At 38.0% G+C, this 26,418-nt stretch overlaps 2 protein-coding genes, 2 long non-coding RNA genes and 2 pseudogenes across 4 annotated transcripts; 2 read left to right on the forward strand and 4 right to left on the reverse strand.

Annotated features, from left to right (window-relative positions):
- Nucleotides 1–4,454: 4,454 nt before the first annotated feature.
- LOC122347912 lies at nt 4,455–5,372 on the reverse strand (annotated as a pseudogene).
- A 107-nt stretch (nt 5,373–5,479) lies between these two features.
- LOC122348499 lies at nt 5,480–5,922 on the reverse strand. The gene is made up of 3 exons (XR_006251336.1): nt 5,857–5,922; nt 5,614–5,673; nt 5,480–5,530 (listed from the first exon to the last, which is right to left on the reverse strand). It is a non-coding gene; the product is annotated as an uncharacterized LOC122348499 (long non-coding RNA).
- A 2,935-nt stretch (nt 5,923–8,857) lies between these two features.
- Nucleotides 8,858–9,562, forward strand: LOC122348083. Its single transcript, XR_006251268.1, has 3 exons — nt 8,858–9,073; nt 9,169–9,299; nt 9,404–9,562. It is a non-coding gene; the product is annotated as an uncharacterized LOC122348083 (long non-coding RNA).
- A 5,611-nt stretch (nt 9,563–15,173) lies between these two features.
- LOC122347913 (serine/threonine-protein kinase pim-1-like) lies at nt 15,174–19,308 on the reverse strand. The gene is made up of 9 exons (XM_043243167.1): nt 19,257–19,308; nt 17,325–17,468; nt 16,959–17,138; nt 16,716–16,775; nt 16,538–16,632; nt 15,879–16,254; nt 15,610–15,786; nt 15,413–15,501; nt 15,174–15,312 (listed from the first exon to the last, which is right to left on the reverse strand). Exons 1-9 carry the CDS (start codon nt 19,306–19,308, stop codon nt 15,301–15,303), a joined length of 1,185 nt encoding a protein of 394 aa, XP_043099102.1. The 3' UTR covers nt 15,174–15,300.
- Nucleotides 19,309–19,678: 370 nt separating this feature from the next.
- Nucleotides 19,679–21,443, forward strand: LOC122347914 (E3 ubiquitin-protein ligase CCNB1IP1-like). The gene is given in 6 exon segments (XM_043243169.1): nt 19,679–19,779; nt 19,882–20,183; nt 20,264–20,410; nt 20,909–20,929; nt 20,931–21,066; nt 21,283–21,443. Coding segments are annotated over 5 exon segments (741 nt in total). The 5' UTR covers nt 19,679–19,779; nt 19,882–19,886; the 3' UTR covers nt 21,423–21,443.
- Nucleotides 21,444–21,794: 351 nt separating this feature from the next.
- Nucleotides 21,795–26,290, reverse strand: LOC122349252 (annotated as a pseudogene).
- Between the last annotated feature and the right edge of the window lie 128 nt (nt 26,291–26,418).

The raw sequence follows: 26,418 nt of genomic DNA on the forward strand, positions 1-26,418 counted from the left end.
AAAATTAATGGACTTAATGATTTCAGACCCGTGGCTCTGACGTCTGTGGTCATGAAATCATTTGGAAAAACTGGTTTTGGGTTATCTGAAGGACTTTACAGGACCCTTACTGGACCCCTGCAGTTTGCCTACAGAGCAAACAGGTCAGTGGGACGTACTTGGCAATAAAGTGATTCTGATTCTGATCTTGTGGTATTTCACAAAGTTGGTAACTGCACTGGTGACACTTGGTGACGAGGGCTATATACAGTATACTTCAAATTGATCAGGTAAACTCTGAAATGGATCAATTGATAAATGATCTCAAGCTAAACTTAAATTAATAGCCTGCATATACTTTTCTTCCCGGATTGTCTCCTGTTCTTTACTATGTTCAATTTATTTATATATATATTTATGATGATAAATATTGCTGTAGTTATGTCGTTATTGATCTTTTTTTTTTTTCCCCACCTCATTCAGGCATGCCGGAGTATACAGGAACACCTTGAGATGGAAGAGAATCGTCAGCCATACATTCTTGCCTCAGGGAGCAGCAAAGAAATCATCAGCAAGTTCTTCATTGTGGTGGATAAAAGGTCATCCCTTGTCAGGCATCTTCACTAGCCGCAATTGATGAACTCTTCCAAGGTCCATTTTGTTTTCAGCGTCAGTTATGATTTTGAATGAGGAATGTATTTGTTGGCATCATGTATGGAATCAGAGTTTGTCAAACATCTCCATGCCTTCAATGTTGTTGCACAAGAGAACAGTCTTGTACTCAAAAAAACTGAAGAGTTGTATTTCTACAAGCCATTTGATTTACAAATGTCCTATGGCAACGACAGTCTATTGTACATAGTTTTGGACTGTTATATTTAAGGCACTGACTTGATGGCTTAATGTTTTGTGGTGGAATAAAGTTTTAAAGGGAGTTAAATAGTGATGTTTATTTCAGTAAATGTATTATTTTCTGATAGTGTAATGGATAGAGACCATTAACAAGAGGAAAAAAAAGGCAACATCCTTTAGTGTTTCATTTTGTTACTAAAAAGGTGTACTATCAGCACCAGGATGGTGTAATCTATGACTCCGATAAGGTTGAGGAGACCGTAGTTTCCATTTTTCCATAGTGTTAGTCCAACACCGGAAGAGTGTAGAATTTTGACACTCCCAGTGTTTGCTACAAAGCTGCACTCAACTCTACAACAGTGTTGTTATTTTCATTGCTGTTAATATTTTACTCTCTCGGTGTTCATTGTAACACTGTGTTGGTGTTGTAAGAAGCAACACTTTTAAAAGTGTTGAGTTAACACTTTGTGGGTGGTTCCCATATGTACACTTTGAAAGTGTTGAACACTATTGGTGTTGATTTCCGGATTTCAAAATTTACTGTGCAAAATATTCAGATTCCATAAATAATATCGGTGTGGAGAAAACGCTTGTATATGAGGGGCAAGAACATCCGTTTATGAAAATGAGAAAGTTTGATAGGGATCTTTGAAACATTACAATTGCAAAGCAGTAGAAAATTCAGGCCACCAACTTTAGAGAAAATATAGTCGGGGATAATATTCCAGAGTGAAGAGGACCTTTGAGAAACATTTTGTTGTTTAATGTAGTAAAGTCCCACTTACCCCTGTTTTGCTGGATTCATTAATACTGATTTCCTAACATAATGTGTTTTATTTTTCCAAACCAAGTTGTTTAACATGCTATCAACCCTTTTTAATGTTCCTTCCTTCCCCTGCGAAGATCTGAACTGGAGTTTTCTCATCGCGCCAACCGACAGGTAAGCTCTTTTAAGTAATGTAATGAAACACAATTTGAATATTTTGTGTGACTGAATGTGCTAATGTGACTGCATGTGTTGTATTTTGATGCAGTTGGTGTATGTAGTTTTGTTGGTTTATTTGGGAAATGCCGATTATTTTTATTGGTGTTATGGGTTTATACGCTATATTAGAAAATAAGCTAAATTACCTTGTAATTTACAATTGTAAATTGGTTACCTTGTATGACCAATTCTGATTAGAAAAACAGAGGTGACCATGCAACCTATTGCAACAGAATTTCACAGAATACTTAACATTTCACACTTTAATCTGTGTAATACTCTCTCACATTTTACAGACTATGCTGGTTAAGGTGAAACTTGGAGATGCTGTGTTTTGTAAGATCAAGACTATTGCTGTGAAAGATGACAATGTACTGTTATGTGGAATACTGATGGAAACCCTCTGTTTTGAGAACCATTTCCATGCATTTACAGTCAGACTGCATCCAGACAGAGTTTTAAAAGTAGTGAATGTTAATGAGCTGTTCTTTTCAGGTGAAATATGGCACAACAGATTCTGTACTGCATATAGTGCCCTATTATCATTTTATGCAGATGTGATGTTTTTAAGATGTCATGTATGTGTTGAAGCCTGACAGTGTTTTAATAAATGTTTAGTTAATGAAGCAGTTTTCTTTTTTTTTTTCTATTAAGAAAACGATGTAAGCGCTGACTTTGTCAATATTTCACTCTCTGGTTAAAGTGCACTGTAGTTAATTTTTAACTACTTAATGAATGGGATATCTTGTAGTGTTAAATTGCAGTAACACTACTAAGTGTTGAGCAGTGTTAATTTTTTACTCCAATCGCAGTTAATTTTACTCTGAAAATCGGACACTTTTAAGGGTCATTTTATCACCAAATCTGAGTGGGACCAAATACACTCGGGTCCAGTGTTGAATTTAACTCTTAAAGAGTTGTTTTAACACCAAAATCTCTTATTGATGAGGCTCTTTGCAACCATGAGTTAAACTTCTTTTGAGTTTTCGCTATTAAAGTGTCAATTGAATTTACTTCCTGTTATTTTATCTTCATTAATTAGAATTCCTAAGTATGTAACTTGATCTTTCACTGGGATGTTGCGTATAGAGCCCCCCATTTTGTTGCTGTTCGTACTCGCTACTTGCTTCGCTATCCTTGCGTATTGTATTCGTTCTGATGTTTGTCACTTGCCAGCGTGAGTATTGTTTTTTGGTTCCCTTCCCCCCCCACACTGTAAATCATCAAGCGTTATGTGTTATGATGGACAGGTAAGGACGTCACGTGTATATAGTTCCTGTTTATTTCAGTTCAGTTTGTCCGATCTCGTTATATTCAGTTTGTTTGTAGAAGATTAAAACTGTTAATGTCACATTCTCGTCGAGTGCTCCTTCCTTGAAACACACCGTGACACAGGTCTATTAATGGGGGAAAAAAACTTTGGATGTAGTCAAGCTGTAAAAACTGTGCTCATTTATGGCTGGGACGTGGTGCTTCTGTTAATCGTGGTAATGTCACTACTGAGCAGCAACTACATGAAATTTTGATGTGATGTTTTCTGTGTTTCTATTCAATTTTTGTCATTTTTATTATGCCTACATTTAATCATGTTTGGCTCCTGTTCCAAAGATGCAGCACTGGTGATTTAACTGTGACCTTAAGCAGGGATTTCATATACGGAAAGAAAACCTTTGGAATCACCTGAATTACCAATATAAATATATAAAACTCTTTGAGCATTTCAAAATAAATATATAGTTGGCATCACAAAGGAATACATACATTTTCAGCTTTATAATCAAGTCAGTTGTACTGAAATTTGTGGAAGTGGCTAATGTCGTAATGTGTGTACAATGTATGTGTTGTCAACCGACATGGCATACACAGTTTTGATTCAATTCAACTCCAATCCAAAATTCTGTCAAGCTAACATGGGATGTGTTTTTGTGTGAAGTGTACATGAGTTATGTCATTTTGACATTTCTGAATATTTCTGTACATTCTACACTGATTGTTTGTGTCATGGATGACTGTAGTGCTGAATAAATGTATTTTCTTTTTGATTTTATTCATTTTTATTTATTTTTTTTGCATTTGGTAATATAACACATTGAATACATGTCTTAATACAACTACAAATATCTTAATACTTAACATCGAAATAAAACGATTATAATATCATACTTATATCTACTTGCTCTATTCTTATACTTCTGTTTTTTTTTTTTTTTTTTTTTCATATTTTTTTTTTTAGAATATATTATACTTATGTAACTGTTACTATATCATACTTTATCTCGGATAATATTTTAAAACAATTGTCTTAACACATATTTATCTAACACAAATTCTAAATATAAATGATGCCACTTCAAGGTGCCAGGCACTTCTAGACGGGCAGGGAGTTTTCTTACTCCACGACCTGAAACAAAAACATAAATCAGTGTTATTTATCTTAATACATGACATTTGGAGCAAATATGAAAAAGAAAACAACATTTAGCAAATTCTAATCTTGGTACCATAAACCAGTCATGGAGCTGCATATCCTCCAGAAGAAGTCTCTGCTGGGGATCCGGCTGCAGACAATCACAAATCATCTGGCAGCATTCTGGTCAAAAAGTTGAGAGATGATTATGAACTTGTATGTTCCACTTTTTTATATCACGTTTCTAAATAGCATACTTTCATATTTGGTCATCTTTGATGAAGATCTTACCTTTTGACAGATCAGTTTGGACCACGTATTCTTGCTGATCTCTTGCAGGTCTTCGTCGTCTGGATAATAACCACACACCATGACGAACAGCAGGATCCCTAAAGACCAAACCGTCGCCGGCTTTGCATGGTAGCTGCCGTTGATACTGAACTCCGGTGGACAGAATATTTCTGTACCTGGAAGAAAGGGGTTTGGATATTTAATGCATTTCTACAGCTAGGTGTGTTTCGGGAGCTAAACGACCTGCTAGCAAATCGTAAAACTTACCACTGAAGGTCACATAGTCAGTGTCCTTCATGAGCTCGCCGCATCCAAAGTCGATCAACTTAACCTCCAATGTGTCTGGGTTCACCAGGAGGTTTTCCAGTTTTATGTCTCTATGGAAGACCCGCGCTGCAGCAAATGTTAGCGGCCTGAAGGACCTGCCACATAAAATGTTGTGCTTGCCCCTCTCTGAGCCTTTGACGGACCTTCACGAAACTAAACAGGCTCATGCTAGGCATGGGTCGCTCCAAGACCATGACATAGTAGTCCGGGTTGTCCTGCCAATCCAGGAGTTTGATTATGTATGGAACGCTGGGGTCCTCATTGGCCAAGAGTGTAAGGCCAATCTCCAAGGGGAGGCGACTGGGATGGCCAGGCTAAAAGAAAGCATGATGTTTAGTTGAAGGTGGTTTCTTAGATTTCACATGATATAAGACGCTAGAAACCGAAAACAACGACTGAGAAGCAACATTATAGAGAGCACAAGCTATTCACAATTCTGATATATGGCATATCTGGAGTCTTTTCGGCAATCTTCACAGCCACCTGTTCAAACAAGCTAGAACAGTCAATTATCTGGTGCACAGAGATCATTCCAGTCACCAATACCAAACAAGTATGGAAGGTTTCATAGGTAAAAAAAGAAAAAAATCAAACCTTAAGGCCATCCGTGCAGCGAGTCGCTGCATACACACAACCACCGCCTCCTTTACCCAGCTGGGGCCCAAATTCGTATTGCCAGAATACGTGATCTATTTATAAGACAAACAAATGCAGTTAGCAAAAATACGCATTCTATCATTTCTACTAATATTCATATATTTAATATTCGTACTGTCGTCTTGCTCCTCCACTTCATTGTCTTCAGTGCAATTATCCTGCAGACAAATCTGATCTAAAGAGGGGAACACGAGTAATATGAATAAAATATTGCACACTCAAATTACAGTATACCTTTTAATTACATTACATGAATGTGTTTCTGAATCAAGATTTTTACTGTCAGGCTTGGCAATGAGGCCTACTAAATCCCTTCACCGGGAAAGTGAGAATGGGGTTATAATGTCAGTAAACTTACCCTTGGCCAGCTCTTCCACTTTGTCCTCTTCATTCAAACTAGCTGGAATGTTGACATCCAGTTGTTGGGGACGTCCGGCTCCAGCAGTTTCTCTATAGCAGGAGGACTTCAGAGACTGGAGGGTCTTGATGATCATGGATCTCGACAACAACACATCCCTGTTGTAGAGAAGTCTGACCTACAGATGGAATATTAATCACGAAGTGGAAAAAATGCTCAGTAACAATTATGGACGATTTAGACAGTGCTATCTTAAGTATGTGAACAAGTGATTTTTTTTTCAATTGTACACAAAAACATCAAAACATTCCCTAATTAAAGAATCTCCCTTGAATCAAAACTTCAATCATCGTCTGTGATTTTACCATCATTAAGTCTCCGATACAATGCCGCCTCCTTCTGGCAGACTTCCTCAGCCTTGGCCAGGTTGTATTTCCCAGCTTTTCGGCGGAAAAAGTGAAGAAGGCGACATCCCCAGAACTTTGGTCTCCTGCCTCTTCTCTCCCTATCTCATCGGCAGCAGCACCAGGCGTCTCATCGTGAGGATGAGGATGGCGTTCCGGCCTGACGGGGAGTATTTGAGCAGCACAGGGGTCGGGTTCGTGTGCACGCTCCCCTTTAAACGCTTTCTTTAGTTTTGAAAACAGTCCCATTACAACAGGTTGTTTTTTTCCACTCAGCGAAACACTACACTAAAACTTCAACCAACAAAATGAGTTCTAAAATTCGAATCCTTTAAATAGTAGGGCGACACGTTCTAAAAGTTCGGTGACGTCACTGAAGTCACGCGCTGATTTTTTTTTTTTTTTTTAAATAATAAATATATAATATTATATAATAATAATAAATATAATATAATAATAAAATAATACCACTACTAACAAAAGAATATACATTCAGATTTGCCTGGGGTTAAAAAAAAAAAAAAAAAAAAAAAAAAAAAACCATAAAACAATGAGTGTACATCTTAAGACACAAAGGATGAATACAGTTTTATACACAGATTATAGTTTCCATATATTTGTCCAAATAAATTTTAACTGAGGTTTAGAGCCAGTAAACTTTTGTTTATGAATATGAAATTTAGCTAACAGAAACCACAAATGAATTCTCTAATATTTCCCTGTATTTTCTTTTGAGTAGTCATATGTTCCAAAGAAAGCATCTCTTAAACAAAAATAAAAGTCACTCACAAAATAAGATTGGATGAATGCTAAAAATGTGATGAAAATGTTTCTGTGTAGGTGCACAGCCAAAACAAACGAATGAAGTCTTCTTCAGATGAATCACAAAAACTGCGCTTCACTTCAATATCGGACTTATATTTCTTAAGAAAGATCTAAGTAGGGTAACATTTGTGAATCAGCTTAAATGTTATTTCCTTTATTTTATTGGTAAGCAGATATTTATGAGGCAGAGTGCATACTTTCTCCCAAGGTGTATTCTCCACTTTAATTTTCCAGTATGGAATTACATAAGGGATTGTTGCTATCTCTTTCTGGAAGAGAGCTCAGATTTTCTAGTTATATTTTTGTTGGTCTACAGAGAAGCACACTTTCCCGATCATCGTGTCAGTTAAAGACAGAGAGTTAGCGCATGGCCAGCCAGGGGACGTGGTACCTATAGCAACAGAAAGGATACACCAGAAGGAATGGCATTGAAAACTACAGCATATTCATTGGCAGACACAGGAATATTATATTTCCGTAAGAAATCGGAATAGTTATAAAGTCTGCCTTGTGAGTTAAAGAGGTGTCCAACTTAAAAGAGAAAGTTATTTTTGCGTCGTTTCAAGCGTTAACTCTCCTTTAGAGTTAACTAAGCCACACCCCAGTTTACGTACAAAACGTCTTGATTGAACCGGACCACATGCGGACAGACGCCATTTTACCTCTGTGCGAAGTGTGGTGGTAAGTCTGATATTTTAACTTCTTAATACATATTAATGAGAGAAATCATACAAGTTAATTCAAGTATTTATCATTTTTTTAACCGTAGGCTTATCTTGTTCGATCAAAAATAACTTTATTAATGATTAACTATCATTACACAGCCAGCGAGCTCTAACGTGATTTTTGTGACTTACCATATCATTCCACTGTACAAGTTAAATTATGTAAAACCTTTATTATGATTCGATTCGTGTTTCGTGGCGTCTCGCATATGGCTATTGCTTTTAATTTACTGTAACGTTAGTCATAAGCGCGTTCAGGAATATTATTTCCGATGCACATCCTCGGCTAATTCTACCACTGAAATTGATTATCATCAGACTAAAAAAAAAAAAAAAATACAATTTTAATTCGAAGATTCCGCTTGGATTCCCTTCACCGTGCTTCTGTGAGACTAGGCCTTTAAGCACAAATTATGTTAATAAAAGGCTGTCCCCGTTATGTAACGTTCTTCATGGAAGGAAGGGTTTGCAGGCTTGCACGCTACGTCCGCGTGCAGCCCAATTTTAAAAATAATAAAAAAATATAATAAATAGAATTATTGTAAAAATAATTCCACCATGGCTGTGTAATTGTAGTAATTATTTGTAGATTAATATTTTAGGTCTCTAGTAATTGTTTGTAGACTAATATTTTAGGGCTCTGTATCCTGAAGTAAATTTCAGTTTGTTTTTCTGTTTCAGTTCTAAGCAAATTACTTTCTTTCGACTTACAAAACAGAAGTATGGTTTGGGAATTATCACCTTGTTTCTGTCACTCGGAGATCCCCAAGGGAGGAGTGGATATGTAAGTCATTATCTGTGATCAGAACTTGCACTATTGTTCTTTTGTCTTTTTTTTTTTTTTTTTTTTTTTTTTTTTTTTTGTTTTACTAAGATGTTGTCATTTTCAAGGGAGGGTAAGTTTTGAATTTTTTTTCTGAATTTCATTTTGTCAGGGACATTTTTATGATGGCCAAAAAACACTGGATTCTTGTCGTGGCGCCTCAAGACCGTACAAAGGGGACAAAACCTGCAGATAAGGATGATCCAAAAACAGGAAAGGGAGGCCCTCTGCTTGACAGACAGCTGTGCTACTATGAAGATCAGCTGGATAATGACCAAAGTCTAGAGGCCATCTCTTTGATGAATCATACAAGTGAAAGTGAGGTCATCATGCAGAAGATGAGGGCAACGCTTGAATACAGACAGCGCCTTGTCCATGATCCAGAGAGGTCCACCACTGTTCTTTCAGTTTTTCCTTGATTTCTGGATACTAAAGGATTGGTATGAACTTTCTTCTTTACATATTTAAAGCGAAACAATATGCTATATATTGAATGTTCTGTGGTCATTTCTTGACATGTTTTCTTCTGCTGTAGATTCTTCAAGACTTCACGCTCCTCTTTGGGTCTGAAACTGCTTCCAGACTTTTGGAAAGGTGGCCAACAGCTTTCAAAGCAATCATCTTCCAATCTGAACAGAGAAGGCAGTGAAGCCCAGGATTCTCCAGGTAGAGTTGTACAGAAGTAACTTTACTTTTAGTAAGGCTTTGCAGTTAAAATATACCAGACTTGTTGTATTGTAAACATTTAACATGTGTTCTGTGTTTTTCAGAATGGGACAGTGACATATCTTCCTTCCTTCCTTCCTTCTACTCCTGCATCTTTTATGACCCCAGGCTTCAGGAAGAAAGAAAACCCAAAAGATCAGTATCTCTCAGGCTGTTGACCAAGATGGCGCCGCGAATGGCAGCCTCAGTGCTTAGCTCTCAAGTGCTCGTATTATTGTTTTGTTAGTTTTTCCTGTTTTTGTTTATCAAACCCCATCGTTTTTACCAGGAGGAACTGCTGAACATTCGGCAGACCACTCCACAAAACATTTCACCGGTTTTTGATTATTCCGACGTTTTGTTGAACATCGTAGTTCAGCCGCGCAGACGGGGGAAACGGGCCGTCGCGCTTGTGAAACTCAGACAACGCGGACTCGAGCGCCGTTGCCCAGCTTTCACCTGGCGAACCTCCGCTCTCTACCCAACAAAATGGACAAACTTCTTCTGCTTACCCAGACTAATAGGGATTTGAATAGAACTCTGCTGCTCTGTGTTTCACGGAAACCTGGCTAAGCGCTGCGATTCCAGACAACGCATTAAGTCTGCCGGGCTTTCAGCTGTTTAGAGCGGATCGCGTCGCAGAATTAACGGAAATCGCGCGCGGCGACGAACGTGCTTTTACATCAAGGAAAGGTAGTGTACAGATGTAACTGTGTTAAAGAAGATGTGCTGCGCCGATGTAGAAGCGCTCTTCATTAACTGCAAGCCTTTCTACTACGCGCGGGAGTTTTGCTCGTTTATTCTGGTGTGTGTTTACATCCCTCCGCAAGCGCACGTGAGCCTGGCTTTACAAAAACTCGTCGATCTGATCACAGAGACTGGGCAACAACACCCGGACTCTGTTTGAATCCTTCTCGGGGACTTTAAAAAGCCAACCTCTCACGCGAACTGCCAAAATTCAGACAGCACGTTACCTGTCCAACCAGCTAAACCTGTACTTGGGACTGTAAAAAGATGGACTAACGAAGCAGAGTGGGATTTACAAACCTGCTTCTCTCTCACTGATTGGACTGTCTTTGAAGCTGCTGCCACAGATCTGGACGAGCTCACAGAAACGGTAACATCATATATCAGTTTCTGTGAGGACATACTGTATGCATTCCTACCAGGACTTATTTAACATACAACAATGACAAACCATGGTTCACTGCTCAACTCAGTCAGCTCCGTCAAGCCAAAGAAGATGCTCGCGGGATTGGGGACAGAGCCTTGTATAAGCAGGCCAAGTACACACTAGAGAAGGAGATCAGAGCGGCGAAGAGGAATTATTTGGAAAAGCTTCGCACTCAGTTCTCCTCTAGTGACACCGCTTCTGTGTGGAGAGGTCTGAAAGACATCACCAATTACAAGGCACCATCCCCCAGCACTGTGGCAAATCAACAACTGGCAGACGACCTGAACGAAGTTCTACTGCAGGTTTGAAAAGGAACCATTCTCACCTCCTGTAATCTCCCTCTCCCCACACCTGCCCTTCAACTCAGCTAAGATGACGTGTGCCAGGTCTTCAGGAAGAGCAAAAGAAGGCAGGCACCAGGCCCAGACGGTGTGACTCCAGCCTGTCTGAAAACCTGTGCTGACCAACTGGCCCCCATCTTCACTCAGATCTTCAACAGATCATTGGAGCTGTGTGTAGTACCTTCATGCTTCAAACGCTCCACCATCATCCCCATCCCAAAGAAACCCAAAATTAATGGACTTAATGATTTCAGACCCGTGGCTCTGACGTCTGTGGTCATGAAATCATTTGGAAAAACTGGTTTTGGGTTATCTGAAGGACTTTACAGGACCCTTACTGGACCCCCTGCAGTTTGCCTACAGAGCAAACAGGTCAGTGGACGTACTTGGCAATAAAGTGATTCTGATTCTGATCTTGTGGTATTTCACAAAGTTGGTAACTGCACTGGTGACACTTGGTGACGAGGGCTATATACAGTATACTTCAAATTGATCAGGTAAACTCTGAAATGGATCAATTGATAAATGATCTCAAGCTAAACTTAAATTAATAGCCTGCATATACTTTTCTTCCCGGATTGTCTCCTGTTCTTTACTATGTTCAATTTATTTATATATTTATGATGATAAATATTGCTGTAGTTATGTCGTTATTGATCTTTTTTTTTTTTTCCCCCACCTCATTCAGGCATGCCGGAGTATACAGGAACACCTTGAGATGGAAGAGAATCGTCAGCCATACATTCTTGCCTCAGGGAGCAGCAAAGAAATCATCAGCAAGTTCTTCATTGTGGTGGATAAAAAGGTCATCCCTTGTCAGGCATCTTCACTAGCCGCAATTGATGAACTCTTCCAAGGTCCATTTTGTTTTCAGCGTCAGTTATGATTTTGAATGAGGAATGTATTTGTTGGCATCATGTATGGAATCAGAGTTTGTCATACATCTCCATGCCTTCAATGTTGTTGCACAAGAGAACAGTCTTGTACTCAAAAAACCTGAAGAGTTGTATTTCTACAAGCCATTTGATTTACAAATGTCCTATGGCAACGACAGTCTATTGTACATAGTTTTGGACTGTTATATTTAAGGCACTGACTTGATGGCTTAATGTTTTGTGGTGGAATAAAGTTTTAAAGGGAGTTAAATAGTGATGTTTATTTCAGTAAATGTATTATTTTCTGATAGTGTAATGGATAGAGACCATTAACAAGAGGAGAAAAAAAAAGGCAACATCCTTTAGTGTTTCATTTTGTTACTAAAAAGGTGTACTATCAGCACCAGGATGGTGTAATCTATGACTCCGATAAGGTTGAGGAGACCGTAGTTTCCATTTTTCCATAGTGTTAGTCCAACACCGGAAGAGTGTAGAATTTTGACACTCCCAGTGTTTGCTACAAAGCTGCACTCAACTCTACAACAGTGTTGTTATTTTCATTGCTGTTAATATTTTACTCTCTCGGTGTTCATTGTAACACTGTGTTGGTGTTGTAAGAAGCAACACTTTTAAAAGTGTTGAGTTAACACTTTGTGGGTGGTTCCCATATGTACACTTTGAAAGTGTGAAATGAACACTATTGGTGTTGATTTCCGGATTTCAAAATTTACTGTGCAAAATATTCACATTCCATAAATAATATCGGTGTGGAGAAAACGACAAGAACATCCGTTTATGAAAATGAGAAAGTTTGATAGGGATCTTTGAAACATTACAATTGCAAAGCAGTAGAAAATTCAGGCCACCAACTTTAGAGAAAATATAGTCGGGGATAATATTCCAGAGTGAAGAGGGACCTTTGAGAAACATTTTGTTGTTTAATGTAGTAAAGTCCCACTTACCCCTGTTTTGCTGGATTCATTAATACTGATTTCCTAACATAATGTGTTTTATTTTTCCAAACCAAGTTGTTTAACATGCTATCAACCCTTTTTAATGTTCCTTCCTTCCCCTGCGAAGATCTGAACTGGAGTTTTCTCATCGCGCCAACCGACAGGTAAGCTCTTTTAAGTAATGTAATGAAACACAATTTGAATATTTTGTGTGACTGAATGTGCTAATGTGACTGCATGTGTTGTATTTTGATGCAGTTGGTGTATGTAGTTTTGTTGGTTTATTTGGGAAATGCCGATTATTTTTATTGGTGTTATGGGTTTATACGCTATATTAGAAAATAAGCTAAATTACCTTGTAATTTACAATTGTAAATTGGTTACCTTGTATGACCAATTCTGATTAGAAAAACAGAGGTGACCATGCAACCTATTGCAACAGAATTTCACAGAATACTTAACATTTCACACTTTAATCTGTGTAATACTCTCTCACATTTTACAGACTATGCTGGTTAAGGTGAAACTTGGAGATGCTGTGTTTTGTAAGATCAAGACTATTGCTGTGAAAGATGACAATGTACTGTTATGTGGAATACTGATGGAAACCCTCTGTTTTGAGAACCATTTCCATGCATTTACAGTCAGACTGCATCCAGACAGAGTTTTAAAAGTAGTGAATGTTAATGAGCTGTTCTTTTCAGGTGAAATATGGCACAACAGATTCTGTACTGCATATAGTGCCCTATTATCATTTTATGCAGATGTGATGTTTTTAAGATGTCATGTATGTGTTGAAGCCTGACAGTGTTTTAATAAATGTTTAGTTAATGAAGCAGTTTTCTTTTCTTTTTTTTTCTATTAAGAAAACGATGTAAGCGCTGACTTTGTCAATATTAACTCTCTGGTTAAAGTGCACTGTAGTTAATTTTTAACTACTTAATGAATGGGATATCTTGTAGTGTTAAATTGCAGTAACACTACTACTAAGTGTTGAGCAGTGTTAATTTTTACTCCAATCGCAGTTAATTTTACTCTGAAAATCGGACACTTTTAAGGGTCATTTTATCACCAAATCTGAGTGGGACCAAATACACTCGGGTCCAGTGTTGAATTTAACTCTTAAAGAGTTGTTTTAACACCAAAATCTCTTATTGATGAGGCTCTTTGCAACCATGAGTTAAACTTCTTTTGAGTTTTCGCTATTAAAGTGTCAATTGAATTTACTTCCTGTTATTTTATCTTCATTAATTAGAATTCCTAAGTATGTAACTTGATCTTTCACTGGGATGTTGCGTATAGAGCCCCCCATTTTGTTGCTGTTCGTACTCGCTACTTGCTTCGCTATCCTTGCGTATTGTATTCGTTCTGATGTTTGTCACTTGCCAGCGTGAGTATTGTTTTTTGGTTCCCTTCCCCCCCCACACTGTAAATCATCAAGCGTTATGTGTTATGATGGACAGGTAAGGACGTCACGTGTATATAGTTCCTGTTTATTTCAGTTCAGTTTGTCCGATCTCGTTATATTCAGTTTGTTTGTAGAAGATTAAAACTGTTAATGTCACATTCTCGTCGAGTGCTCCTTCCTTGAAACACACCGTGACACAGGTCTATTAATGGGGGAAAAAAACTTTGGATGTAGTCAAGCTGTAAAAACTGTGCTCATTTATGGCTGGGACGTGGTGCTTCTGTTAATCGTGGTAATGTCACTACTGAGCAGCAACTACATGAAATTTTGATGTGATGTTTTCTGTGTTTCTATTCAATTTTTGTCATTTTTATTATGCCTACATTTAATCATGTTTGGCTCCTGTTCCAAAGATGCAGCACTGGTGATTTAACTGTGACCTTAAGCAGGGATTTCATATAATGAAAGAAAACCTTTGGAATCACCTGAATTACCAATATAAATATATAAAACTCTTTGAGCATTTCAAAATAAATATATAGTTGGCATCACAAAGGAATACATACATTTTCAGCTTTATAATCAAGTCAGTTGTACTGAAATTTGTGGAAGTGGCTAATGTCGTAATGTGTGTACAATGTATGTGTTGTCAACCGACATGGCATACACAGTTTTGATTCAATTCAACTCCAATCCAAAATTCTGTCAAGCTAACATGGGATGTGTTTTTGTGTGAAGTGTACATGAGTTATGTCATTTTGACATTTCTGAATATTTCTGTACATTCTACACTGATTGTTTGTGTCATGGATGACTGTAGTGCTGAATAAATGTATTTTCTTTTTGATTTTATTCATTTTTATTTTTTTTTTTGCATTTGGTAATATAACACATTGAATACATGTCTTAATACAACTACAAATATCTTAATACTTAACATCGAAATAAAACGATTATAATATCATACTTATATCTACTTGCTCTATTCTTATACTTCTGTACATTTTTTTTTTTTTTTTTTTTTTTTTTTTTTTTCATTTTTTTTTTTTTTTTAGAATATATTATACTTATGTAACTGTTACTATATCATACTTTATCTCGGATAATATTTTAAAACAATTGTCTTAACACATATTTATCTAACACAAATTCTAAATATAAATGATGCCACTTCAAGGTGCCAGGCACTTCTAGACGGGCAGGGAGTTTTCTTACTCCACGACCTGAAACAAAAACATAAATCAGTGTTATTTATCTTAATACATGACATTTGGAGCAAATATGAAAAAGAAAACAACATTTAGCAAATTCTAATCTTGGTACCATAAACCAGTCATGGAGCTGCATATCCTCCAGAAGAAGTCTCTGCTGGGGATCCGGCTGCAGACAATCACAAATCATCTGGCAGCATTCTGGTCAAAAAGTTGAGAGATGATTATGAACTTGTATGTTCCACTTTTTTATATCACGTTTCTAAATAGCATACTTTCATATTTGGTCATCTTTGATGAAGATCTTACCTTTTGACAGATCAGTTTCGGACCACGTATTCTTGCTGATCTCTTGCAGGTCTTCGTCGTCTGGATAATAACCACACACCATGACGAACAGCAGGATCCCTAAAGACCAAACCGTCGCCGGCTTTGCATGGTAGCTGCCGTTGATACTGAACTCCGGTGGACAGAATATTTCTGTACCTGGAAGAAAGGGGTTTGGATATTTAATGCATTTCTACAGCTAGGTGTGTTTCCGGGAGCTAAACGACCTGCTAGCAAATCGTAAAACTTACCACTGAAGGTCACATAGTCAGTGTCCTTCATGAGCTCGCCGCATCCAAAGTCGATCAACTTAACCTCCAATGTGTCTGGGTTCACCAGGAGGTTTTCCAGTTTTATGTCTCTATGGAAGACCCCGCGCTCGCAGCAAATGTTAGCGGCCTGAAGGACCTGCCACATAAAATGTTGTGCTTGCCCCTCTCTGAGCCTTTGACGGACCTTCACGAAACTAAACAGGCTCATGCTAGGCATGGGTCGCTCCAAGACCATGACATAGTAGTCCGGGTTGTCCTGCCAATCCAGGAGTTTGATTATGTATGGAACGCTGGGGTCCTCATTGGCCAAGAGTGTAAGGCCAATCTCCAAGGGGAGGCGACTGGGATGGCCAGGCTAAAAGAAAGCATGATGTTTAGTTGAAGGTGGTTTCTTAGATTTCACATGATATAAGACGCTAGAAACCGAAAACAACGACTGAGAAGCAACATTATAGAGAGCACAAGCTATTCACAATTCTGATATATGGCATATCTGGAGTCTTTTCGGCAATCTTCACAGCCACCTGTTCAAACAAAGCTAGAACAGTCAATTATCTGGTGCACAGAGATCATTCCAGTCACCAATACCAAACAAGTATGGAAGGTTTCATAGGTAAAAAAAAGAAAAAAAATCAAACCTTAAGGCCATCCGTGCAGCGAGTCGCTGCATACACACAGCCACCGCCTCCTTTACCCAGCTGGGGCCCAAATTCGTATTGCCAGAATACGTGATCTATTTATAAGACAAACAAATGCAGTTAGCAAAAATACGCATTCTATCATTTCTACTAATATTCATGTATTTAATATTCGTACTGTCGTCTTGCTCCTCCACTTCATTGTCTTCAGTGCAATTATCCTGCAGACAAATCTGATCTAAAGAGGGGAACACGAGTAATATGAATAAAATATTGCACACTCAAATTACAGTATACCTTTTAATTACATTACATGAATTTGTTTCTGAATCAAGATTTTTACTGTCAGGCTTGGCAATGAGGCCTACTAAATCCCTTCACCGGGAAAGTGAGAATGGGGTTATAATGTCAGTAAACTTACCCTTGGCCAGCTCTTCCACTTTGTCCTCTTTATTCAAACTAGCTGGAATGTTGACATCCAGTTGTTGGGGGACGTCCGGCTCCAGCAGTTTCTCTATAGCAGGGAGGACTTCAGAGACTGGAGGGTCTTGATGATCATGGATCTCGACAACAACACATCCCTGTTGTAGAGAAGTCTGACCTACAGATGGAATATTAATCACGAAGTGGAAAAAATGCTCAGTAACAATTATGGACGATTTAGACAGTGCTATCTTAAGTATGTGAACAAGTGATTTTTTTTTCAATTGTACACAAAAACATCAAAACATTCCCTAATTAAAGAATCTCCTTGAATCAAAACTTCAATCATCGTCTGTGATTTTACCATCATTAAGTCTCCGATACAATGCCGCCTCCTTCTGGCAGACTTCCTCAGCCTTGGCCAGGTTGTATTTCCCAGCTTTTCGGCGGAAAAAGTGAAGAAGGCGACATCCCCAGAACTTTGGTCTCCTGCCTCTTCTCTCCCTATCTCATCGGCAGCAGCACCAGGCGTCTCATCGTGAGGATGAGGATGGCGTTCCGGCCTGACGGGGAGTATTTGAGCAGCACACAGGGTCGGGTTCGTGTGCACGCTCCCCTTTAAACGCTTTCTTTAGTTTTGAAAACAGTCCCATTACAACAGGTTGTTTTTTCCACTCAGCGAAACACTACACTAAAACTTCAACCAACAAAATGAGTTCTAAAATTCGAATCCTTTAAATAGTAGGGCGACACGTTCTAAAAGTTCGGTGACGTCACTGAAGTCACGCGCTGATTTTTTTTTTTTTTTTAAATAATAAATATATAATATTATATAATAATAATACATATAATATAATAATAAAATAATACCACTACTAACAAAAGAATATACATTCAGATTTGCCTGGGTTAACAAAAAAAAAAAACATAAAACAATGAGTGTACATCTTAAGACACAAAGGATGAATACAGTTTTATACACAGATTATAGTTTCCATATATTTGTCCAAATAAATTTTAACTGAGGTTTAGAGCCAGTAAACTTTTGTTTATGAATATGAAATTTAGCTAACAGAAACCACAAATGAATTCTCTAATATTTCCCTGTATTTTCTTTTGAGTAGTCATATGTTCCAAAGAAAGCATCTCTTAAACAAAAATAAAAGTCACTCACAAAATAAGATTGGATGAATGCTAAAAAATGTGATGAAAATGTTTCTGTGTAGGTGCACAGCCAAAACAAACGAATGAAGTCTTCTTCAGATGAATCACAAAAACTGCGCGCTTCACTTCAATATCGGACTTATATTTCTTAAGAAAGATCTAAGTAGGGTAACATTTGTGAATCAGCTTAAATGTTATTTCCTTTATTTTATTGGTAAGCAGATATTTATGAGGCAGAGTGCATACTTTCTCCCAAGGTGTATTCTCCACTTTAATTTTCCAGTATGGAATTACATAAGGGATTGCTGCTATCTCTTTCTGGAAGAGAGCTCAGATTTTCTAGTTATATTTTTGTTGGTCTACAGAGAAGCACACTTTCCCGATCATCGTGTCAGTTAAAGACAGAGAGTTAGCGCATGGCCAGGGGGACGTGGTACCTAGCAACAGAAAGGATACACCAGAAGGAATGGCATTGAAAACTACAGCATATTCATTGGCAGACACAGGAATATTATATTTCTGTAAGAAATCGGAATAGTTATAAAGTCTGCCTTGTGAGTTAAAGAGGTGTCCAACTTAGAAGAGATTGTTAAAGCTGTTGTTAAAGATTCATTCTTATACAAAATATTCAGATTCCATAAATAATATCGGTGTGGAGAAAAAGCTTGTATATGAGGGACAAGAGCATCTTTTTATGAAAATAAGAAAGTTTGATGGGCATCTTTGAAACATTACAATTACAAAGCAGTAGAAAATTCAGGCCACCAACTTTAGAGAAAATATAGTCGGGGATAATATTCCAGAGTGAAGAGGGACCTTTGAGAAACGTTTTGTTGTTTAATGTAGTAAAGTCCAAAAAATTCTATATACCCCAGTACCCCTAGACGAGAAACCCAAAAGAAACCCTACCATGGTTCAATTGCATCTGTTGCATTGCTTCTGTTTTTGTTAATTTATTGCATACAGTACTCATGAGTGTTGCCAGATTGGAATGGTTTAATTTACATTTTTTGTTTTTGATTGAATTGTGAAAACGTGCTTGGCTGATTTGCATAAATTTAGGCATTCATCCAAACATTTAATCTAAGAATTTGCATTTGTATAACTAAAATAGCTTCTCGTTCAGTCAAACCAGCCAGAACATCGATTGACTTGCATTTACTGATGTTCAGGGGAGGTACCATTTTGTAATTTCATGTTTGCTCATATTTTGGGTGACAGTAGCTAATGTAAACAACGCCAAAGTGGGGATATATAGGAAATTATCATGAAATAGGTTTCCTATTTCCCTAGACCAAACCACCACATATTTTGGGAAGTGCAATGTAGTAACCTGCTTGGTTTTTTTTCTCCCTCGTCTTCTTCGAAGTACTTTAACATTATTTAAGCCTGTTCTACTCGATGTTCGTTTGGAGTTCGCTCAGTCAGCAACCAATCAGATGAGGCCAGTCAAATCCCGCGCGGCGCTCTACCTGTGACTGACTGGCTGCCTGCAAATAATTAACAACGCACGTGTAAATTCTCGGTAAACTACCTGGGTTTATAAAAGTTATTTGTGAAGAGATATATAGTTTTAAAGCCGCGATAGTTTGATTTCAAATTCGAACAGAACTAAGAACGCTTGGGAATACTTTTCCCGCGCTGCTAGCTTACACGTAAGCGCGCACATAGCCTAACGTTTTATAATTTTCTTCAGCTTAGCCAGTAAATCAATATAGAAATATAATTCTTTAAATTTCCGTTTCCTTCCGTAACAGCCGCCATGTCTGCATCTACATTCACCCTGCTGTGTAATTCGCATAAATGCCGCGCAAAGCTGAGTGGCTTCGCGTGGGTCACGGCATGCTCTCACATCTTCTGTGATCAACACGGTTCAGAGGAGTTCAGTCGCACTCCTGCCATCTGCCCCGCCTGCTCTTCCATGCTCTCGGGCAAACTGGACGTTTTTAGGACCGAGCTGGCACCATCAGAGCAATACAAGGCCATGGTGCTGGTCGGACTACAGCCTGAAACAGTTTTGGAAGTCAGTCATAAAGCGCTAGAGTTTTGGACATACCAGGTCTGATGCCTTCAGAAACTTCAGACGTTGGAATTAATGCACCTCCTTTCAGATTTTGACTTTTGTTTGTTTTATTTTAGGTAAACCAGGAGAGGATGCTGATGGAGTACAATCTGTCGAGGGCTGGAGGACAGGTTCTTCAGATGGAGAAGTGTATGATCCAGCAGAGCCAGAGCAAAGATCTGGAGTTAAATGCATTAAGAGGAGAGATTGCCTCACTGAAAAAGGTCCCAAAATGCCATCAAACCAGTGCTCACTCTCTGTGTTCATATAAGAGAACAGTCAATATAACTAAAAATGTAAAATTTTTAACTAAATATGTTAACTATATCCGTTTCAAGTGGATGCCTTAAATTGATCCAGTGACTATAGACTTATATTATTATAAAAATGTATTTAAAGTAAATTCTGTTCTTTTTATCTCTAAGTTCATAAAAAACAACAACTTAAAATGTATAACGGTTTGCACACAATATTAGCACATCAATGATAATAAAAGCAACCATTTGTTATTACATTACAAACTCCGTCATTACAGGAATAAATGTTTTTAAATATATATAAAAAAACTAATTGTTTGAATGTTAATAGTGTTTCATAGTAAAAAACGTTTTGTGGTTACACGTTTGAGTGATAAAGTTTAAGATCACAGTACTTTATATATAGAAGCGTGAGAGGGATGCTTTTTTTTTTTTTGCATCATTTTCAACTTTGACATTCTCCAGGTGCTGGAGGAATATAAGCGCAAAGTACGGTGAGGTCCTGGAACGACTGAATGAACGGAATAGGCAATATCAGAAGATGCAGGGACTGCTCGATTCACTCACGGATGCACACGCTGGGAGCGGAGAGAAAGATCCCATTTCCCACCCTTTCACTACAGGTCAGCGAAAAAAAAAAAAAAAGCAATGTGTAGAAACAAGTATAATGGTTCCTTATTTAAACTAATTAACGTAATTGTGTTTTACCCTGCATAAGTAAAATTGGGTCAAGAGTTCTTTATCCCACTGAGACCAAAATGGTTCAGATGTGATCAGCTGTTGTAAAGCACGGAATATGAAAAATCTTTGCATTATTTCAATCAGGTTTACGCAATCAGCGCTCACCGTCAAGCAGTCTTCGTTCCTGCCACCAGAAGGTGACAGGTTCTTCTCACTGGGACCAGAAAACACAAAAACTTTCTTTCAGTTCAGCACTCCCATCCGAGACAGAGCCCAGCCATCTATCAAGAAAAACTAAAAGTGACACGAGTTTCACCAGGAATTCTGATTTCAGTTCTAACTGACATATATTGTTGTTTCTGTGTAGTTCTTTATGTTCTTAGTTATTGATAAAGCTGTTACACATTCTATAAATATTCACAACTTGTTTCCACTAATGTCAATGACCTTAAAAAAAACTCAATTAAAATATGTAAAAAAAACTGTACGTAAATTGTTTATTACCTGCAGGAAATGACAAACTAATCAGAGCAAGGCTGGGATTTATTTATTTTTATTTTCACAACCTAAAAATTAAACGGACTGCAGCACAAACTTTACAATGGTACCCATCAACAAACAAGAGGAAAATTGTAAAAGGGAAATGATTTGAAAAATATGTATTAAAGGTGTTTTCCTGTCCTCACAAACAGGAACAGAACAAACTATATACAAAAATGGAAAAACACTACCATCAATGATCTCAATGTCCTCTCTCTGGGGTTTCATTCACTTTGTGGTTTGTACGTAACGAAGGCTGCACTTTGGCTTTTCATCACTTGTCTTTTGCCATTGACTATAAGGAGCAAGGGAGAGTCCACACGTATACTTCGGAAGTCATATGACTGTATAGAGAAAAGCAAAGAAGAAACATTGTAAAAACGTGGTATTTTTTGCACCTATTGTAATGTAAAAAAAAAAATCCAATTGGTTTTTCATAACTGTTGGCACAGATAACAGCTGAAAGCACGTTGATATTTGCTCGATTGTGTAAATATGTACACTGCTGTTCAAAAGTTTGGGGTCAAAATGTAAATATATTTTTACAGAATTTACTTGATCGAAAAAAAACATTCTTTTCACCCAAAAATCTTGAAACAAGATTAAAAAATAAATAAACTGGCATGTTGTGATAAAATAATAGGCAGCACAAGAGCTGTCAAAATTGATAAGTGGCTCTTCAGCACCAAATCAGCATATGAGTATGATTTCTAAAAGATGTGACACTGAAAACTGGAGTAATGATGCTGAAAATTCAGCTTTGCGTCACAGGAATGAATACAATTTTAAAACATTAAAAAAAGGTTTACTTAAAGTCATAGTTATATTTTACAGCATTTATTTTACTGTATTTTTGATCAAATAAATGCAACCTTGGTGAGCATAAGTGATTATATTTTTAAAATCTTAATAAATTTGGAATGTTAAGCAGAAGTGTTGAAAGTATAATGAAAAGCTTTGTTTACAAACCTTATCTTTATGTGTCACGCTGTGCCGTTTAACCTGTGGTTCAGGAATGACTACAGTATCCCCTATTAAAACACCCCAGCTGTCTGCTGTATTATACACCATGACTAAACAACAGGTCTCGTCACTGTCCACCATGCCAAATGTGCTGAAAGATAAATAAAACAACACAATCAGCAACCATTTACTATATCCAGTAACCTAGTTTGTTAGCACGTATTTGTAGAGGTTCTTAATGCGGCTGAGGCATTTAACTCACAAGACCACACGGCCCTCTGAGGCCAGGCTGAAGACCACTTTTCCTAGCGCTGCCACCTCACCGTAGGTGGCCGTGGTGAGAGAGGATAAACCCCTACGGGGTTCAAGGCTCCCACGGCGGCCGAGGGAGACCGGAACTGAGGGAGGAGCATGGGCCCAAAGCAGAAGTACTGAGTGAGGATAGCATGTTACGTAAGACGCCGTGCTTTTACTTCTGCCCTGAAACACAGAGAAAGTGGGGTGAATGTGATTTCTTATAGACCTCCAGAATGTTGTTTAGACTGCGCGCTAACGCCATCTTCTAGAAACAATCCAAAACAACAACCAAACAACCTTTTCAATAAGCTTTTACACCATGAAGTAAACTAAACAATGCTCTGTGCTACTAAACTTCACATTTGGGGGTATACATATACATATACATATACATATATATATATCACACACACACTAAAGTTGTTAAAACCTCAGCTCCCATAAAATGACCTAAAAATGTCTAGTTTCTCTCACCTTATTCTCTATTAACATTGTAACCTGGTCTAGGTAATTGAGCAGCTGTTTTTCTCTCTCGAGCATCTTCCCAGCCAGGATCCAGAGCTGCAGCACGGCTGTATCCATCCAGAGCTGAACTGTACATCTCCTCATACTGGAACAACTGGTAAAAGAAAGGAGATTTTTTTTATGCCTGCTTGACACAGTGTAAAGCGCAACAGCAGGCTGTTGACCAGTTTAGAATATACATGTAACAAAGTGGATAAGATGCTGGTTTTATCTGCGACACATTTGCTGGTGCTCACACACCAGTTTGAAAAAATGTGTGAAAGGAACTGAAAGAATTGTTACCGTAGCTCTGTTGAAGTGGAGGTCAGGATTCGTTGTGGAGCGCTTTATCGATTTTCTCCTGTAAATATCCACAGATAAAATTATAAGGTAAAAAGAAGACCAGCTTTGCAAACGAATATTTAACATACAGAGGCTTGGATGACACTCGAGTCCCGAGGAGATACTTACAGCCTGTGCATAGGCACTGAGGGCCTGTTGAGAGAGCTGTGGGTTTTGTCCACTGGTAAAAAACATGGAGATATATCGTTCCCTAAAATATCTGTTGGGCCAAAAGTAAACGAGCATGAAATAATTTATTTACGTTTATTCTCAATACACCAACATTGTCAAAACTGACTGACATTCTAAGGTAATAAATATTGAAGAATTGTATAAATAATTTGAAATTCCAGTTGACTGCCATTGTGTGGAGAGAAAAAAAAAAAAAAACAACGAGAACCAAAATGATCTTCTCTTATGTTCCATGGAACAAACAATGAGTCTGGACAGACACGAGAGCAATTAAATAAAGACATATTTTCAACTTTTTTGAAGCACTAGCCCTTTAAGATAAGCGGAATGAACCCCATTTTGGCCCGAACACATTTCACAGGATGTCCCACTGGGAACACACCTAACGTGTTATTTTCTGAAATATCTGTGTAATACACTCACACCACGAAGTCCCATCAGTGACATCGAGTTGCACAGCCTGCCTGGCCAGCTCCACGCTCTCAGAATGCGTTTGCTCTGCTCCTGCGTGCCTTCTTCGGGTGGTAGCTGTCGCCAGCACCATAGACAGGCTTCTCAGAGACACTTTATTCTTACTCTGGATGAAAATAAGACGACAGTGATTCGTCTCTGAGCAGTACCATATCATTAGAGGCAGATATCCTAAAAGACAGGGGTCTCATTTGCAATTATTTGGATGGATTATTGCTTCTATGTTATGTGTATTATTTGTTTGCTGAACTTTTGTCTAAACATTCTGCCTAATTCATAATTTAAATCACTCTTCAGCCAACATAATGCTCTTTTTAAATAAAGCTCTCACTTGAGCCTGTGTCTTCCTCTTAACCAGTTCAAACACAATAAACATCTTTTGTACAGAAAGAGAAACCTTTAACACACAGAAACCTAGCAGCTTGAGCTCTACTGTATATGATGAAATATACTTCATCTATAAAATAAATGTTCATTTTAACATTATTGCAGGCCAATTATAATATTGATTATACGCGTTCTGCGCGATTTAATGAATGAGACACATTGTTCCTGGCTATAATAAAAACTCACCTGCTGTAGAGCACCTGTGAAGCAGGTCTTGGCCGCAGTCAGGTCTCCTTTCTTCCAGTACTGCTCTCCCAGTGTGTTCCAGCCCTCAACCAAACCTGGTTCCAGTTTAACAGCCGGGACAGACACTCCTCTGCAGTCTGACTGAAGTCGAGCCACGTTCAGACACGGCCTCGTTGCAGCAAGAACTGGGCGCTGTGTTTGTACAAATCTGTTGAAAGTATAATATAATGATAATAATAATATAATACCAATACTCTCAATGGTCCTAAGATGATAGTAAAGGATTCTGGTGTATGTAAATCAAATTGTCAGAACATATTTTATTAAACGCTAACATTTCTATGCCGTAATAACGAAGAAATCCCAACCTTCTTTTTCTTCCAGTCTCTTGAGTGTCTTTGCCATCTCTTGAGCAACATCATTCTGTTTCCTACCAGCATCTTCAACACTGTGCGTCTCAAAGTAACGGTCTCTGAAGGAGTACAGATCATTCACCAGCTCCTGCGAAAAGAAATGTTCTATTATTAAAAACTGCACCTTTGAAGTCCTCAAAAACCCCAAAAGACTGCACGTGTTAAAGCCAGAGTTATAAAAATAAATGATTTAATCATTTCATCACAAAAAAAAGATCTTAGGCAGAATGACAGCCCCAGTCGGGACGTGTTTGCTTTGCATCCTTTTTAATAACATGAAAGCAAATGGTGACTGAGGTCTCTTTTTGCATTTGCATGAAAAAGAAAGTAAAATAGATTCTACTTCACTGCTGCCTTCGCTTACAAAATTTCAGCAGTATCCTAACTGCTGCGAAAACAATTATAGCTATAAGAATAAAGCTGTGCCATAATAGTATCTGTTAACAAACATGAGATTAAAAATTATGAAAGCCTCTTATACTGTTTAAAGAAGAATATTTATTATAGTTTTACAGTACATTAAGTGTCTCTTGCATAACGAAAAGCACATTAGGATAACACGATCAGAATACAGTTCGCAGAGTTTCATCAATGATATTTAGACGCTGCTTGTCCTAAAACCTGCCTTTCCTCCGTTGTTACAGTGCAGTGTATCAGTTGTTATAGTGACAGGCGCTGCAGCAGATATGTTCTGTACATTATACACCATCGACATCGTCCGGATGCTGCAATACCTATTTATTTAAACCTCACCAAAAGGCGGAGGGAAACGAAACAGTGAGTTCAAACCTTTAACACTTGCAAGTCATCTTTGTCTGTTGTTTTCTGCTCCCCCATCATTATCAAGCCCGGCCATCTTTAACATGTAAAGCAGGACCCGAGCAAGCGTGATAAACACAGTCCAGAGTGTTCGGGCGCCTCCTACTGGTCAGGAGACGACCCGGGATTTTTTTTTTTCAAATCTGTCATCTATTTTATAGCATTATTTATACCTGAATT

The sequence above is a fragment of the Puntigrus tetrazona genome, chromosome 7, assembly GCF_018831695.1.
Source record: "Puntigrus tetrazona isolate hp1 chromosome 7, ASM1883169v1, whole genome shotgun sequence".
Classification (NCBI taxonomy): domain Eukaryota; kingdom Metazoa; phylum Chordata; class Actinopteri; order Cypriniformes; family Cyprinidae; genus Puntigrus; species Puntigrus tetrazona.